Here is an 18010-nt window from a genome sequence, read left to right on the forward strand (position 1 = left end):
TTCTTAAGCAGGAAGAATTTGCTGCTGTGAGACTGGGAAGGGAGCATTGCATTTATAGTAAGCATTCTGCTGGGAGCAGGCTTCTCTGCAAGGTCTAGTATGGCAATATCTTGGAGGAAAAGCAAGGGTGAGTTGCTTAGGCTGAGAGGAATGTCAGATATTTGGATCAAATTTGTCTTCCTTCATTATTGTGTGTGTGTGTGTGTTTGCTATATAAGAATTCTATGGTATGAAACAATTTTCATAATGATCCTCTTGTGAGCAGTAATAATTGTTGGCTTATTTTATTTGCTTGATTCTACAAAATGTATTAAAATTGGAAAAATAAGCCATATTGATTGTCTAACTCTACTTCTTGGAAACAAGAAGTCAACTAAACTCTCTTCCTTCTTCATACTCTCGGGGTGGGATTATTGTAGTTTCTAAAGTTGATGAGAATGTGATATAACTTGATCAAGGACAAATTCAAGAATTTGCCTTGGAAAAGTACCACATCTAATTGGCAGTAATGTGAAATGAAAAGTGTTAATGAAGAGATACCCTATATTCAAAATACAGCACTTTTAAAAGTTTCATCATCATAAAATATCTCTTCTCACAGGTACAGTCACTTAGTGATGGTAAAATTTTGTTTCTTAATTATTCCTGAAATGTCCTTCACAAACAAATAAAATTTTATCAATTAGTTTTACCCTTGAGTATCAAGTATACTAAGTTTTAGATCAGCTCTTCCAATTGAAAAATGTGAAATTTTATATACATGTAAAATTTTAACTTTTCTAGTAGCCACAGTAAGATGTCAAAAGTAACAGGTGACATGAGCTTTCATATTGTGTACAACCCAGTATGTCTAAAATGTTAATCTCTTCACATGTGATCAGTATTAAAAACTTGAAATTTTATATTCTCTGTTTTTGGTACTAAGTTTTCAAAATCTGTTATGTACTTTACACTCATGGAACAATTCCATTTGACTGGATTAGCCACATTTCAAGTACTCAGAAGCCTCATGTGGCTAGTAGCTACTCCATTGAACAAAGAAGTTTTAAGATACTTAGCTTTAAAAATCACTTGTTAAAAGTATGATGAGTCTTGCTGGAAAAAAATGTAATGGTATATATAAAATTAGCTTAACCTTGGAAAAATTTGGGAATGATTAATTTTCAGTGTGACTCAAACAAATTAGAGGTTTTGTATCTGAGTACTTTATTCCCTTGTGACCACCCTAAGTTTCAAGGAAGATATGTGTAAATGGCTGTATTGTGTGAATGGTACACTTTTGAAGGAGCTACACTTTGAATCACACAGGCAGTGAGCCTCTTACTTAAAAAGAACTCTTCCGTGATGTTCAACTCTGTGTGTGTCTGTGGTTGGTTGAAATACTGGGAGTAACTTTTTTGGTTAAAGGCACATTTTCAGATTAAGTCTCAGTCTGGAGACTACAGAAATCTTTGATTACTCAGGAATCAGGGATCAGTTTGTGCCCAATTGACTTCAACTATTATTTTTTGAGCAATGTTCTGTCATCTTAACCTTGCACATATTCTAAGTGCAAGAACCTTAACTGTAATCCTCCCTTGAAGGGACATTCATCTCCTAAGAGGAAGAGAGATGGCAGTGTGCACTTGCAAACGCTGGTAATAGGAGCGCACAGAGAAGAGCATTTGGTTCTTGGACTCTACCAACCCATTTCCCTGGCTTCAGTCAAGTTTCTCTCCGCACAGTTAAGGTTGTCAGACTGTTGTAGATAGATGATGAAAAGGTGCACAGCTTTGAAAGATAAATACACCTCTGTTTTAGTTAAGGGGACTAAATAAAACATGGATGTTGTTCCCATGGAGACCTGGGAGCTGGGGGATGCCTACTTAGAACTGTACTGTTTAAGGAGACTTTTCTTCCTTAATTCCTTGTGTAACAATGTTGAGTTATTGCTCAGGTGCTATGAGCCAGGCAATTTCAACACCTGAATATACAGCGGCGAATAAGATAGAAATAATTTTACCTTCAGGGAACTTTGCCTGTTGAATAGACTCACTGGTCACCAAATACTTGAGTTAGCTTAGTTTTCAGTATAGTTGCCTTCCTTCTTAGTATTAATATGCAACCTTGTCCATTTATTGTCAATATTGAATCTTGGTATATAAATTATTGATTGATGTAAGCTGTGGGGTAATGTGAAGATTTTGTTTTAGGATTAGCATGCCCTTGACCTTTTGGGTTTAACGTGCAACCTGTTATTTTTCTGGAGTTACTTGACAAGGTTACATTATTGGTTGGATTACAAGTGGAATCAGTAAAACTGAATATAGTGAGTGAAGTGAAGAGGACATACTCTGGAGCCAGAATGCCCAGATATAGATTCCGACCCTGCCACACATTAGCAGTGTGTACTTGGACAAGTTAAACTTCTGCTTTTGATTCCTGTCTATAAAATGCTGACTGCAAGGGTTAAATGAGATAATAGATATTGTCTTGGGCGGTTTGGGCTGCTATAACAAAATACCACGGACTGGGTGGCTTAAGCAGTAGGCATTTATTTCTCATAATTCTAGAGCCTGGGAGGTCCAAGATCAAGGTGAAGACAGATTGGTTGGGTGCTTGGTGAGACTTGTGGACAGATGCATTCTGGGCTGTAGACACACATGGCTTTTTCCTCTGGGTGCCAGTGAAGAGAGCCTGGTTTCTCTTCTTAAAAAGATAGTAATCCCATTATGGGGGCTCTACCCTCATGACCTCAACTAAGCCTACCTATTTCCCAAAGGCCCTGCCTCTTAATACCATCATAGGGGGCTAGGGCTGCAACAGGACACATTTTTGGGGGGACACATAAAGCATTTCTTGTTTATATTCTTGTTTAAACTGTTGTCAAACTTTACAGTAGAAGAAAAGATGCAACTACCAAAGACTTTTGGCAAAAAACTAGGAATCTAAAATGTGAATTGGAAATATCGTTATGAACACATGGTTTATTTCTCTTTCAAACATAATGTATATTTTCTAGCTCTGATCTCAGAGCAATGACCAACCCAACAACAGTGAGCACCTTAGTGACCAGATTGTGTCTCTATGTATTATTTCTGATTTAAAAGGGACCATTGCGCCTGGCCTGTGTGGTTCTGTGGTTGAGCATCGACCCATGAATTAGGAGGTCACGGTTTGATTCCCTGTCAGGGCATATGCCTGGTTGTGGGCTCAATCCCCAGTAGGGGGGCCTGCAGGAGGCAGCCGATCAATGATTCCCTCTTATCATTGATGTTTCTATCCCTCTCTCCCTCTCCCTTCCTCTCTCTGAAAAAAAAAAAAAAAAAAAAAAAAAAAAAGGGAGGGGGACCAAGGCTGATTGCAGATGGGGGCAAGAAGTGTACAAGTTGAACCTGGATTTATCAAGTCAGAACAGAAAGCAATAGAGCTCCCAGAGCTTACTAGAGTCATGCCAAAAGATGCAGAAACCAACGTGAAGAGGCTTCCACTGACAAAGACAGGGCAGTTTGAGCTTCAGAAAGAATGAATGCAATGGATTGATACATACAGAATCTCTATGAATCCATGAATTTATAATGATTCTGAAAAAAATAAACATTTGGTCAGCTTTGCACAATGCCAGAGCACCAACTGAAAATTTTGACAATAATGATGTCTTTGAGCTCTTGAAAGAAGAGATTGAGATGAGGACTTGCATGAAGCTGATTTATTTTGGAGATGATTTCCAAGAGCAAAAGTGAGGAATAGGGAAAGTGAAAAGGAATGAGGAAAAGCCAGTGAAGGGTACTTGACTGATTGGCCACAAGGAAATGGGTGGGGCCTTAGAGAAAAGTGCAGAATGCCTCCCTGCTGGTAGCCTGGGCATTTATCTACTGGCTCCCACCCCCCAGCCTGTAAATTGCAGGTTGTTTTAAAGGTTTCAACTCTCAGGTGCTTCTGGGCTGGCTGCTCACGAACTCTTCTGACACTTTGGAGAAGCCCTGAAGTAAAAAGGAAAGATGGATGCTTAGGGGGAAGGAGGCAGACAGCTTCAGTGTGTGCGGGTGAAATCAGAGGTGAGTGTGTGAGGGTGTGGGAGAGGGGGCACAAAACAGCTGCAGAGGTGGAGGAATCCAGTACTTATCGTGCCTTCACTGTACGTACTGTGCTCCCGGGTGTCCAAATATTTGATAAGGGAGGTTGTTCTTTATGGAAGAACTTCAGCCTAATCACAGAAGACACCACTTTTCAGCTTTGAATGGAATAATGTGTTTAGGCTAGTGATGGTGAACCTTTTGAGCTCGGTGTGTCAGCATTTTGAAAAACCCTAACTTAACTCTGGTGCCGTGTCACATATAGAAATTTTTTGATATTTGCAACCATAGTAAAACAAAGATTATATTTTTGATATTTATTTTATATATTTAAATGCCATTTAAAAAAGAAAAATCAACCAAAAAAATGAGTTCGCATGTCACCTCTGACACGCGTGTCATAGGTTCGCCATCACTGGTTTAGGCAGTGATCATTAGGGATTGCAACATTTTAGGAAGGCAACCAGAGATAAATGGATCTCCCCATGATCTCCTCATGGAGTACGACACACCCCCTGTGACGTATTATTGACTCTCTTAACCAAACAGCAGCAGCAAAAACCAAATTGAGTCTTCAGATTTAATTACCGCTTGTGTGGGGCACAGAGGAACATATTAAACACCATCATGGGGGTTTAAATTAGCAAAATCCAGGCAGGACAAATGATAGATTTGGGAATTTTTACCTCCAAGTAGGTGGTAAGAAAAAAAGGGAAATGTATAGATTGAGACTAGTGTCATAATCAACCAAGTATAATGTGTGGACCTTCCTTGGGTACTGATTGAAGAAACAATTGTAAAAACAATTTTTTTTTTAAAAATAAATTGTGGCTGTTTGAACACTGACTAGATTTTTAGTGTGAAGTTTTGGTCATCTTTAAGGACTGATATTAGTATTTTGTATACTTAGTGTTGTTTTAAGAGATACTAAATACTTAGAAATAAAAGGCATGAGAGCCCTAGCTGGTTTGGCTCAATGGATGGAGCATCGGCCTGCGGACTGAGGGGGGTCCCAGGTTCGATTCCGGCCAAGGGCACATGCCTGGGTTGTGGGCTCGATCCCCAGTGTGGGGCGTGCAGGAGGCAGCCAATCAATGATTCTCTCTCATCATTGATGTTTCTGTCTCTCTCCCTTTCCCTTCCTCTCTAAAATCAATAAAATATATTTTTTTAAAAAGGCATGAGAACGACAAGTTGGGGGTGATGGTTACATTCTGGGAGGCAGTAGAATGGGTAACTTCAGCTGTCTTACTCTATTTGGTGAGGTGGGTTCATAGATGTTTTAAGCTTTGTGATATAAGAAATATACAACATAGTAAAACAATTATGATAGAGGATGCAGTGAATAAAATCCAGAATGAATAATTGTACAGGATTTATGGCCTAGACCACCAAATAAATGGCATGAGAGCAGTGAAGGAAAACTCTTGTATCAAGTAGACCTAAAGAGACATCAGCTCTACACGTGTGCCTCTTGGCGGGATCTTGACATGAACAAACCAACTGTAAAAAGATAGTTATAGGCAGTTGGAAGTAAACAGAATGGATGTCTGGTATCAAGGAATTTTTGTTACTTTTGAGGAGCAACAACGGTGTTGTAGTGAAGTTTAAACCCAAAAGGTCCTTATTTTTTATAGCTATTTACTGGTGTACTTCAGCATGGCCGTGAGACTTGCTGGTACAGGTGTAAGCATACTAACGAAGATCCGGTGATCATACTTGATCATGGAAGCTGGTATGGGCATAGGGTGGTCGGTTGTATTAGCTTGTCGAGTGTGGTGTCACTGTGAAAACTGCTCTGAAGTTAACTTAAACCAGTTCACTGATGACTACAGATCTTGAAGACGCCCTTTGGAGCCTGCGTGAGCTTTTCTGTTGGCTCGTTATCCTGTAATTTAAATTGCTTTTAATAAATAACTAGTATTGAATTTTCATGGTAACTAATATTTCAAGCCCACATGTTAAACAAACTTTACCTAATTTTTTCTCTGGGGGAAAGCTCTTAAATTCAATATGGTTAACTTATAAATAGATTGTGTTGGGGTTCTTTTTTAAAATAACACAGTAATTAAATATTTTTTTATGATGTTTGCTCTCAGACTTAAGTGTGGTAGTTCTCACCCCCCTTGTAATTTTTAATTTTTATTTAAAATTGATTTTAGAGCAAGAGGCAGGGAGGAAGAGAGAGTGAGAGAGAAGGAGATAGAGATAGAGATAGAGATAGATAGAGGGAAAGAGAGAGAGAGAGAGAAAGAAACACTGATGTTAGAGAGAAACATAGATCTGTTGCCTCCTGCACGCACCTTGACCAGGGATTGGGCATGTGCCCCGACCTGGAATCGACCTGGCAAGCCAAGCCCTCAGTGCCCTGAGGTCGCTCACCCAACCGAGTCCCACTGGCCAGGGCACTCCCCTTATATTTTTAAGGAAATCATTGGAAATGTTAGTTGTTTCTGGATGGCGGATCGGTGAGTCCTATTTTCTTTTCCTTCTGTATATTATAACACAATTTAATATAATTACTGAGTGAGTGCCTCCCAGGTGCCAAGCACTGCTCTAGGCTCTGAATACAGCCCAACACCCTGCTCTTACGGAGTGTGTGTGCTATTTCTACTACGCTGGTGTGTAGAACTTAATTTTGCTGATAGTTAAATTGAACTTCAGTGCTTTGGTCACCATAGAATAGAAACAAATGCCAATATCAATTCTACCAACTCTTAAGTATTTGGAATCAAACCTAGATAAAACAACTCTAAAAGCTCACATGGGAAGCAGATGATAATGTTTTTAAAATATATATATTTGTATTGATTTCAGAGAGGAAGGGAGAATGAGAGAGGAATAAAAACATTAATGCTAAGAGAGAATCATTGATAGGCTGCCTCCTGCACGCCTCCCACCCCCACCCACTGGGGATCAAGCCTGAAACCTGGGTACGTGCCCTGATTGGGAATCAAACTGGTGACCTCCAGGTGCACGGGTTGATGCTGGATGTACATTTTGAAGATTGCATTGGGAAACATGGTTAATGATATACACAACGTAGTATTCTATATAAAGGTTTATTGGGAGTCCTGTGAAGTGGATATTTGTTCTTATAATATGAATAATTACCTGCTAGTTGACCAGAACTCCGTATGTACATTTACATGTGTACTTTTGGAAAAAAGTTTTGGTATTATATACCAGAAGAATGAGTCCAATGGTAATAAATGCTTAGTTTCTCAAGATTGTGCTGCTAATTCTTACTGGGTCAGATGTTTGATTAAACAGATTAGTATTTGCATATCTGTAGTAATTCTTCCTTCCTTGGTTACCCAGGGTAAATATTTATACAATATGAGTAACTTTTCTGCTAACTAAAGCAATATATAGCAGTTTTGAAATCTGTGTATTAAGGCTTTTGTAGAAAATATAAAACCTTATACAAAAACAGAGCTATAGTACACATCCTGCAGCTTTTACTATGATTAGCAGATGAGTTTTTTTTAAAAAAGGCAAATCTCACACTAGCATTTCATATGTAAATTGAGACTGGGTGGAGGTTAAAATCTTTTTTTCTCTTCTTATATCAACACTCTCACTATCTCTTTGGTATGTTGCTCCTGGTGACTGCACTTTGTTTTATTGTCTCAAAAATAATGTAAGAATGCGTCTTACTATCCACTTTATGATTACAAACAGAATATACACATTCTTTAGGGTTTCCTAAGGGATAGGCAGTACCTCTGGCAGCATTTGTTCTCATGCTTTGGGGGAAGTAGAAGGGACAAAAGACTAGGCTATGAATCTTGTCTAATCTGGTGTTTTACTGTGGTACTTCAAAATAAGTGGATTATTTGACCTGGAAAGGAAAACTAATGTGTTTCTAATTCTAGAAGTTAAGTACAGTGGGGCCTTGACTTACGAGTGTCCTGACTAACGAGTTTTTCGAGATACGAGCTGTCTCTCGGCCGATTTTTTGCTTTGAGTTGAGAGCTAAAATTCAGGTTACGAGCCAGCTTCAGATACCCCACCGCTAGTTGGCACAGCGAACGTCACAGTGAACACCACAACATCAGCCCAGCATCACGTGTCTCACTCGTTCACTTAAAGATTTGACATACGAGTAATTTGAGTTACGAGCTCCGTCACGGAACGAATTAAACTCGTAAGTCATGGCCCCACTGTAATTTATTTCACTTGAGATGTCAAACCTAACTGCTAGTCTATTTTTTTTAAAATATATTTTTATTGATTTCTGAGAGGAAGGGAGAGGGAGAGAGACATAGATGAGAGAGAATCACTGATTGGCTGCCTCTTGCATGACCCCCTATCCCCATCCCCATCAAGCCAGCAACCGACGGATGTGCCCTGAACCTCCTGGTTCATAGGTCCATGCTCAACCACGGAGCCATGCCGGCTGGGTTTTTTTAAATAAAAATAGCTATGATTGGTGTGTGGCATCTGTGCTAAAATCTCATATGATTATTGTCCCTCTCCTCCTCTTCCTCTCTCTGACAGTGTTGAAAAAAGAATGTGGGTGTGTGTGTCATAGATATTATTATACGTAGTATACTATATATGCATGTTTACATATGTGGGCATTGAACTAAGGTGGGTTTTTTGTTTTTTTTTAATGTTTTTCTACCGTAGATTCCTTTGGTAGCCTGAAATGTATGGACCTCTTAGGATGTTTTTAAATGCATAAAATAAAATACATAGAATTATGAGGAAATAGATTACTTTGAAATAAAGTTAGCAAAATCTTAAAACTCATAGTAACATGTGCTCCTTAACATAAGTAACAAGTTCTAGCAACACATCTAAATTTCACAGTAATGAGTGTAGATGATATTTAAAGATCTGCAACAACTTACTGTAATATATAAAGAACGGATTTATGTTGATGTCAAATTGCAAGCAGTGTACTTCTACTGTGGTTTAATGCTATCATTTATGATTGAAAAGAGGCGCTAAATTTCAGGGGATAGTGAAAATAAACATATAGCCACCCTCCACCGCTCATCCACGTTCCCCGAATTCTGTCTTTTAATTGCACCCCTTGGCTGCAATCTCACATGAAGAACATTCTGCTCTAAGGCTTTGCGTCCTGCAATGCTTAATTTGAGGCTGAAGGGTTTAAACTGAGAATATAGTCGTCAGATGAAATGTGTTTCAAACATTGTCTCTGCCAGTTTTAGAGGCTTTAAAAATGAGCCCTAACAATTTAATGCGCGGGATCTCCCCATGGTCTCGGGGTCCCCCCCCCCCCCCCCCGTGACCAACTTCGTCTCTTTTTTCCTTCTGGGGCTGCATTTTCTTACTATATATGGGTTTTTAGTTAATAAAGAATTAATAATTTAAGTCATTTTTAAACACCCATGTTGGCTATTAATGTCTTTTGCTTTTATATGTGTTCTTCTTTTTAAAAAAATTTTTTTTAAATTCTTCTGCAGGATTCGGAAACTTCAGATACGAAATATCCCGCCTCACTTACAGTGGGAGGTAAGAATTTCTATATTTAAAATTAAGATTTCAATATCTAAGCCCGTTGTTGGTTTTTCCAAAGTTTTTTCTCCTTCCCCCACCTCTTGTGCTAGAACACACAGTTTTTCTCTCTTACGGTTTGTGTCTTGTTGTGTGGGCTTTTCTTCTGTATCTTTTAAAAATTGCTCTTTGAGATACTTATAAAAAAGTTGAAATAGCTTCTTGGGTAATCCCCTTCATTCAGTCTCATCCCAACGGAATCTTTTTATTTGAGGTCTTTCTGGTGAGTTTGCCAATTGTACATATTTAAATATGAAGTTCCCTCCTTGGCAAATTTGTTTTAAAAGAAAAATACCTGCTACTGAGGCTTTACTTTAAAATGTTACTCTGCTTCCTTTTGCTCAGATGGTGGCACTGTAGTGGTCGGGCATAACAGAAACTAAATATTTAGCACAATTGATTTGTCTGTGTCAGCAATTTTCAAAGCATAAGAATGATGTTATGGTGAGAATTTGAAATACCAGTGGTTGAAGAGATAAAAGAAAATATCTGTTGACTCTTCCAGATGATGGAACCTGAAAGTTCTTAAAACCTAACTTGGAGAGGCAGTGTAAGGGAAGTTGCTTAGCTCTTGTGTATTTTTAATATAAAAATCAAGAGTAACTAGCTTTGTAAGTTTCATGTTTGTCTTCTAAGATGACAGTTGATGAGTCACTAAACCAGAACCTTCATCAAAATGCAAAGTATGGTTAAAAGGTTTCTTTGGTGGTGAGTTGAGGGAAGTTGGTCAGAAGTCTGATTTTCCAGGGTCCCGATTGGTAACAACTCATTTATGCTCAGAATATTTTATACAGCATTTATACCCAGAACAATATTATTCATTGAGTTTAATCTTTATAGGAGGAGTTAGTTCTTTGGTATATGCTTGAGTGTTTTTCAAGTTATATAATGCATAAAAAGTATACTTTTGTAGATGGAAACAGTATAAATAAGGTTAAGCTCAATGCATTTTTCTGTTTTAGATGAACACTTATTTGAGGAATTGAATAGCTTGGAGGATGCGTCCCCAAATCAAGTGTTGTGGTTTGATTGCTTTGTTTCAACATGATCCATGTTAAATATGATTTTTCTGCTTGTGTATTGTAGCTTTCAGTGAAATAGTCAAATTGTTGCAGCCAATTTTAAGCAAGTGAATTATTAGTATAGTAGTATATCGGATACAGGCAAGTGGCAATTTCGTTTTAATTCTTTTATAGTATCTCTTCAAATTTAGATTGCAGTAGCTTCTCAAGCATTTAGTTTATTGTACTTTTGGTGGTTTTTCAAGCTTGTAGTTTACTAAATTCTTATTTTGGATAAAATTTAACCTCATTCATGAGACTAAATCTTTATTTGCCATATTTAACTTTAAAAAATTTTTTATTTATTGATTTTGAGAGAGAAACACACACATTTATTTGTTGTTCCACTTATTTATGCATTCATTGGTTGATTCTTGTATATGTCCTGACTTGGGATTGAACCCACAACCTTGGCCTGTTGAGATGACGCTGAGCTACCTGGTCAGGGCTGCCATATCTGACTTTTATATTTTATTTTACCTTCATCCATAGTTCTTTAAGGCAGCGGTCGCCAACCGGTGGCCCGTGGACCACTGGTGGTCCGTGAGGTGTGAAAGGTTGGCGACCGCTGCTTTAGGTATGGTCAAGTTGGTGACATTTCCATTTTCAGATGGGCAAATAAGGGCACACAAATAACTGAGTAAGAACACATACTGAATGGTAAAAAGTTTGGAACTAGACTTTGAAACTCTTGACTTTTACCTCTTTAAAATTTTTTAAGTGATTGTTTGAAATATTGATCAACAACAAAATTTACTGAGGGGTTGCCCTGGCTGGCACCGCTCAATGGTTAGAGCATAGGCATGTGCAGGGATCTAGATTGTAGGTTCAATCCCAGTCCCGGTGTGTGTGTGTGGGGTGTTTGGGAGGCAACCAATCCATGTGTTTCTATCACATCAATGTTTCTCTCTCTCTCCCCCCTCCCCCCCCGCCTTCCTTCCACTCTCTCTCTAAAAAAAAAATCTGCCTGACTGGTTTGGCTCAGTGGGTAGAGTGTCGGCCTGCGGACTGAAGGGTCCCGGGTTCGATTCCGGTCAAGGGCATGTACCTTGGTTGCAGGCACATCCCCAGTGGGGAGTGTGCAGGAGGCAGCTGATCGATGTTTCTAACTCTCTATCCCTCTCCCTTCCTCTCTGTAAAAAATCAATAAAATATATTTAAAAAAAATCTATGGAAAAAAATATCCTAGGGTTAGGATTAACCAAAAAAAAAAAAAAAATTAATGTAGGATAAGGTGGTGTGAGGTTTCCTTTCCTTGAAGATGCGAATGAACACCATCTGTTATTTCCTTTTTGAGACGAGTCACTTTGTATGACTTTTACCTGTACACACTGGGGGTGCTGGCTGTTTCGTGCCAAGGCCTTATTTTCGACAGTGGTGGTTTTGCACTAATAGGTCCAGACTCCGTAATATTAGAGAGAATAGACTTCGAATCCACTGATTACTCTTAGAATCGCTGAAAGCAGAAAGACTGTACATTATGTGCCTCCTGATTTGATGCAATAGGAACTACATAGACTCAGGTGTAATCCTCTAAAAAATAGAGGTTTGACTGGATTCACTTTCATCCTGACCGGGAATCGAACCGTGACCTCCTGGTTCTTAGGTTATCGCTCAACCACTGAGCCACGTCGGGCTGGAAAGGACTTCTTTGAGGGAGCTTTCCCCTAATCTTACTATCTGAGTCCTGCTCTCTCATCCAAATAATCAAAATTCCTAGTAAGCACTCACAAATGTTGAAAGGGGCACCCTCTCTGAGAGACATGTGAGCGCCGTTAGTTACGTACATGAAGTGTCAGAGTGAAGGGCCGGCCAGCTCTCATGGTGGGGTCAGGCGGTCAAGGTCGGATGGTGTGTCTGGAGCGGTGACTGCGTGTCCAACAGTCCGAGCCTCGGAGCCGGGCGTCCGCATTGGGAGGCTCTGCAAGCTGGCAGGGCCCGGATGTGCTCATGCCTGGAGCCGCTACATTTTCTGAGGCAAAGGTTTGACTGTGTGGTCTGACAAACGCTTACGAGGAGTACAAACTTCAGACTCACAATCCTGGTGGAAAGTTGAGAGTGTGTGTTGGCTTTACCTCGAGGCCTGGAGAGCCAGTTTCTCTGGAGAGGGGAGCTGGGAAGATGAGTGTCTTGGGAGGAGACTCCCGGAGGTTTCTGCATTTCGGACAGTTTCGGCCACGTGTGTGGTCTGGGGTGACTGACTACAGGAACGGAAGCTGCCTTCTGGGTTAAGCACAGGGGAGGAGGGGGGCGTAGGGGCGTTGGTTCTTCAGAACTAAAGCATCCTCCAGTTGCATCCAGCCTTCTGACATTCATGAGTTGGTCTCTGGTTCTTTTTTTGTTGTTGTTAATCCTCACCCGAGGATATTTTCCCATTGATTTTTAGAGAGAGTGGAAGAGACGGGGAGAGACTGAGAGAGAGAAGCATCTGTGTGAGAGAGACACATCGATTGGTTGCCTCCCACATCCATCCTGACCAGGGCTAGAGATTGAACCTGTAGCCCAGGTACATCCCCTTGACTGGAATAGAACCTGGGACTGTTTAATCCAGGCGCCGGCGCTCTATCCACTGAGCCAACCCAGCTAGGGTGGTCTCTATTCTTGACGTGGAAGGCGAGTAACTAGTATACTAAAAATAAAACACCAAGGCTACAAGTTGGGAATTGCAGCATAAAATAGTGGTTTTTGGTTTTTGTTTTTCTCAGAGCAGAGTTACCTTAATGATTTCTTTTAAAGGTTTTTCTTGGTGCTTTTATGTGAGCTTGAAGCAGTTTTTGGAAGTAACTAGATCTTAAGGAAATCTTAAAAGGCTCTTCTTTTGTAAGGCCGAAGGATTGCCCTAACAGAACACTTCATTTAGGGGTTCGCCTGGTAGTTTGAGCCCCGCTCCTAGTAACCAGTTTGGAGACGTTGGCTTTCTAGGGGGTAGGGAATGTTAGAAAACCCTTGCCTTCCTTCATGATGACAGGAAGGTTATTCCTTTGTCACTTGCTGGTGGGGAGGGTCACATTAATGGTGAGAGGTGGTAGGGAGGAGCCCCAGAACCTCCTGTCAGTTACATTCAGGTCTGGCATGTCCCGTCTTTGGAAGAAGGGCTAAAGCTTTAGAAAGATGCCCACATTTCAGAACATACTAAAGAGGCATTCGAATAAATAAGGTGGAAACCTCAGAAAATGGCTGTTTTCTTGTGAGATGAGGCAAGTACTTATAATGGAGAAACGATATGATCTACATTACACTTAGAAGAAAGCTTAATGAGGGTAAGTGGTAGAGGTCAGAAATTTCCCAAAGATTAACAGCAGCTTCTTAAAGCTGGTACATCTCAGTGAAGCCTATTATTTTCTTTCCATATGTGCTCTGAATATAGTAAGAGAGATTAATGATCGGGGAGCTCCCTGGCAGCACCAGGAAGTAGAAATAGCAGCGTCATTAAGAGAGGCTTTGGCAGAAGGGAAACCAAGCGAGTTTTTATTTAGAAAGAAAGAAGGAAGGAAGCAAGAAGGTAGGATGCCATGCGATCTAGTCTGGGGGAAGACAAGACAATAACAGTTAGTATGGAAGAGTCAAGGATTGCCCTCCTAGTAACACGGGGTGAATGAACGTGTGCTGAGAATGAGAAGACTGTCTTGAACTTTAGGGAGAGGCGCAATGACTTCCAGTTCAAGAGATGTAGGCAAGGGCTGTGGAATCTGTTAGGTGAAGTCTTTCGTGGATGTCGACGTCTGTAAGGGAAGGAGCTGTCACATTTTCGTCTTCCCCATGCCGGTTCCTGTTGGACACTCTGGTCAGATGCTGTTTGGCCCAGGATGAGTATGTGAATTACTGCCGAACAGAAGTTGGGTGAGACCAGAGCGGTTGAGTATAAATGACAATGTAAAGCTAACAATACGAGGCACTTTAACTCGGCCCCACAGAAAAAGACATCGGTAGGGACAGCAGGGTTGACATTAACCACGACCTGAACAAGAAGTCACCAGAGGCATTGATGTTGAATATTAGAAATAACCCATTTAAAGGTTGCCTTCTGCAATAGGACATCTTGGAGCTGGAAATAAAAGCAGTGGCTGATAAGTAGGGTGTTTTGGGTGGATGCTTTTCAAACTTTTTTCTTCAAAGGAGATGGTATGGCTGAAGCCTGGTGTGTGGAGATAGATAAAGGCAGAGCTATTCAAAGGTAGGATAGCATCTGGCCTAGTGGTTCCCTGTCTGGCTCCCAGGAATCCTCAGGGGAGGTGTTTCGGGACTCTGAAAATCACTGTGACATCAATGAATTTGAGCAAACAGTTGTTAGAGGTAGTTGATCTTGACCACATAATTTTGAAGGAATGTAACAGGCAATTTAAGGAGATAATTGGTGCAGATAGGTGACTGTCTTCACCAGGGCCTGACTGAGCACTGGCCCATAAATTGCTGACATTTAGTAAGCACTTATGTGGTAGGTGCTGGATTAGCCCATTTTATCTTTACAACAGTCCCAGGTCCCCACTTTACAGATGAGGCAACTGAGGTACAGAAAGGTCAAATAACTTGTCCAGGGTCACGCAGCTGGAAAGTGGTACAGTTTCTGTTCTTAGGTTACTCAAACCGAAAACTCTGCCCCCCCCCCGCCCCCCCCACCAAAGGCAGTTCCTATTTCTTATTTCTTGTAATTATCATTTATTTGCTTTCAACATGCCATTTAAAGTTTGACAGTGAACCCAGTAGAAACTGGATCCTTCCCAGGTCTGGAGGAACTGTGTGGTTATGAGTGATGAATGGACGTGGACAGATTATTTGGGGAAGTTTTTGGTAAACTCTCCCTTTTAGAGAACTATGGTCAATAGAGTTCTTTCTGTATCATTGCTCTGGGATGGGTGAGACTTTGCCTCATTAGAAATGACCTGCTGAAAGGTGTGGGGGAACACCAGCGTTTCCCTCTGGCCTGCATCTGAGTGGTAGACGAGGCAAGTGTTCTGCTCCCGAGCTGCCACCTCCCCGTGTTCACCGCGCTCTGGCACTGAGATGCCTGGACTCCTGTCCTATACTCCATAGTTCTTTTGAGATGGTCATTTCATGGTCTTCACGCCCTTTATTAGTAAACCTATTATAAAAATCTAAAGCTTAAACAAAATGGGCTAATATAATGACAGAGTTTCAACCATTGTTAATATGTGGTCAGGCAGTCTTGTTTATAACTACCCTCTTCACCCTTTGCCAGATGATTTTGAGGCAAACCCTAGACATATTACTTATTTAGTAAATACTTCAGTGTGTGTGTCTAAAAGATAACATCTCTGTATCAGTTTGCTTGGGCTACTATAACAAAATACCACAAAGTGGGTGGCTTACATGACGAACTTTATTTAAAAATTAATTTGAGAGAGAGAGAAACATTGATGTGAGAGAGACACATTGATTGGTTGCCTCTCACCTGAGCCCTGACTGGGTTTGAGGATTGAACCTGCAACCCAGGTATGTGGTCTTGACTGAGAATCGGACCCGAGACCCTTTGGTGTGCAGGCCGACACTCAAACCACTGAGCACACCAGCCAGGGCCATTGGTTGATTCTTGCATGTGCCTCGACCAGGGATGGAACTGCAACTGTGGCGTATCAGGATGACCCTCTAACCAACTGAACCACCGACCAGGGCCAACAGGAACTTTTTATCTCACAGTCCTGGAGGCTTGAAGTCTGATAGCAAGGTGTTGATGCATGTGGTTCCTTCTGGGGGCCGTGAGGGAGGATCTATTCAAGGTCACTCTCTTCTGATAGTGCTTGGCATGTGGCAGTGTTACTCCAATCTTCATGTGGCATTCTGTATGTGCATGTCTAAATGTCTTCTTTTTATTAGGACACCAGTTATATTGGGTTAGGGGCCATTAGAATGAACTCATTTAAAAAAAAATACACACACACACACACACACACACACACATACATACACACATACATGCTAGAGGCCCAGTGCATGAAATTCGTGCACGGGGGTGGGGAGGACCCTAAGCTCGGCCTGCACCCTCTCCAACCTGGGACCCTTTGGGGGATGTCCGACTGACTCTCGCAATCTGGGACCGCTGGCTCCTAACCCCTCGCCTGCCTGCCTGATCGCCCCTAACCCCTCGCCTGCCTGCCTGATCGCCCCTAACTCCCTCTGCCTCACCCTGCACCTGGGACCCAGGCTTCCCTCCCTCTGACTGGTTGCAGGCACCCAGGACCTGGGCCAGCCGCAGCTGCAGGGGACCGTGGGTGAGTGGCTTCGCCTGGGCCTCAGCCACAGGCGCCCGGGACCACGGGGCGGGTGGCTTGTCCCTCCCCTGGGCTGCAGGCGCAGGCACAGTAGCTGGCTCCCAGGACTGCGGGGCGTGCGGCTTGTCCCTCTCCCGGGCCACAGTCTGGCTGGTCCCCATTCCTCTCTCCTCAGTGTGGAGTGTCTGAGCCGTTACAGCGTGATGGCGTGATAACGATTTGCATATTACCTCTTTATTATATAGGAGGATTGGTTTCAGATAGGAAGGGAGGGGGAGAGAGAGAGATAGAAATATCAGTGATGAGAGTCATTGATCCGCTGCCTCCTGCACGCCCCACACTGAGGATCGAGCCCACAACCTGGGCATGTGCCCTGACCTGGAATCAAACCGGCGACCTTTCGGTGCACAGGACGTTGCTCCACCAACTGAACCACACCAGCCAGGGCCAGGCAGAACTTTGTACATGATACCTGTGCTGTACTGCTTAGGATAAGTGTGATTCCATAACGGAGATTTACAGGAAAGGAAGTTTACTATTTGGGGGTGGGAAATAAGGTAACAGTTATCCAAACTTTATTGTTCCATGGCCAAACAGCCAAATAAGTAACTTAAAAAGTCTATTTAAAAGCTGTAATCTTTTTCTGCATGGGAATGACAGATCTTTATGTTCTAAACTCATAGGAGCCCTCAGAACTCTTGCTGTTTTATGTGCCAAGGGGTACCCTAAGTCTGAAGTAAGACTTTTGTTGAACATCGATCTGTATCATTTTTTACTTACAACACTTCTGACACCAGATATCTTTTTTTTGGTTATTTTATTTTTCAATTACAGTTTACATTCAGTATTATTTGAATTAGTTTCAGGTGTATAGCATAGCAGTTAGACAATCATGTACTTTATAAAGTGGTCCCCCCAATATTACAAGTCCCCATCTGGCCCTGTACATAGTTATTATAATATTATTGACTATATTCCCTATGCTGTACTTTACATCCCTGGGACTGTTTTGTGACTAATTATTTGTAGTTCTTAATCCTTTCAGCTTTTCCATCCAACACCCCCCCGCCCCCCAATATCTTTGGTGGTGTTTTTTTACCACTTCAACTCTTCAACATCAGCTGTGTGTCCTACAGTT

At 41.4% G+C, this 18010-nt stretch overlaps 1 protein-coding gene across 1 annotated transcript in view; it reads left to right on the forward strand.

Moving 5' to 3' along the window:
- The first annotated feature begins 6512 nt into the window (after window positions 1–6512).
- Window positions 6513–18010, forward strand: part of IGF2BP3 (insulin like growth factor 2 mRNA binding protein 3) — a 68795-nt gene continuing 57297 nt past the window's right edge. The window contains exons 1-2 of the mRNA XM_006088828.3: window positions 6513–6523; window positions 9494–9542. Of these exons, the coding sequence (XP_006088890.1) occupies window positions 6513–6523; window positions 9494–9542 (60 nt within the window). The remainder of the gene's footprint in view (window positions 6524–9493; window positions 9543–18010) is intronic.

Source organism: Myotis lucifugus, unplaced genomic scaffold (assembly GCF_000147115.1).
Source record: "Myotis lucifugus unplaced genomic scaffold, Myoluc2.0 scaffold_52, whole genome shotgun sequence".
NCBI classification, from domain to species: Eukaryota; Metazoa; Chordata; class Mammalia; order Chiroptera; family Vespertilionidae; genus Myotis; species Myotis lucifugus.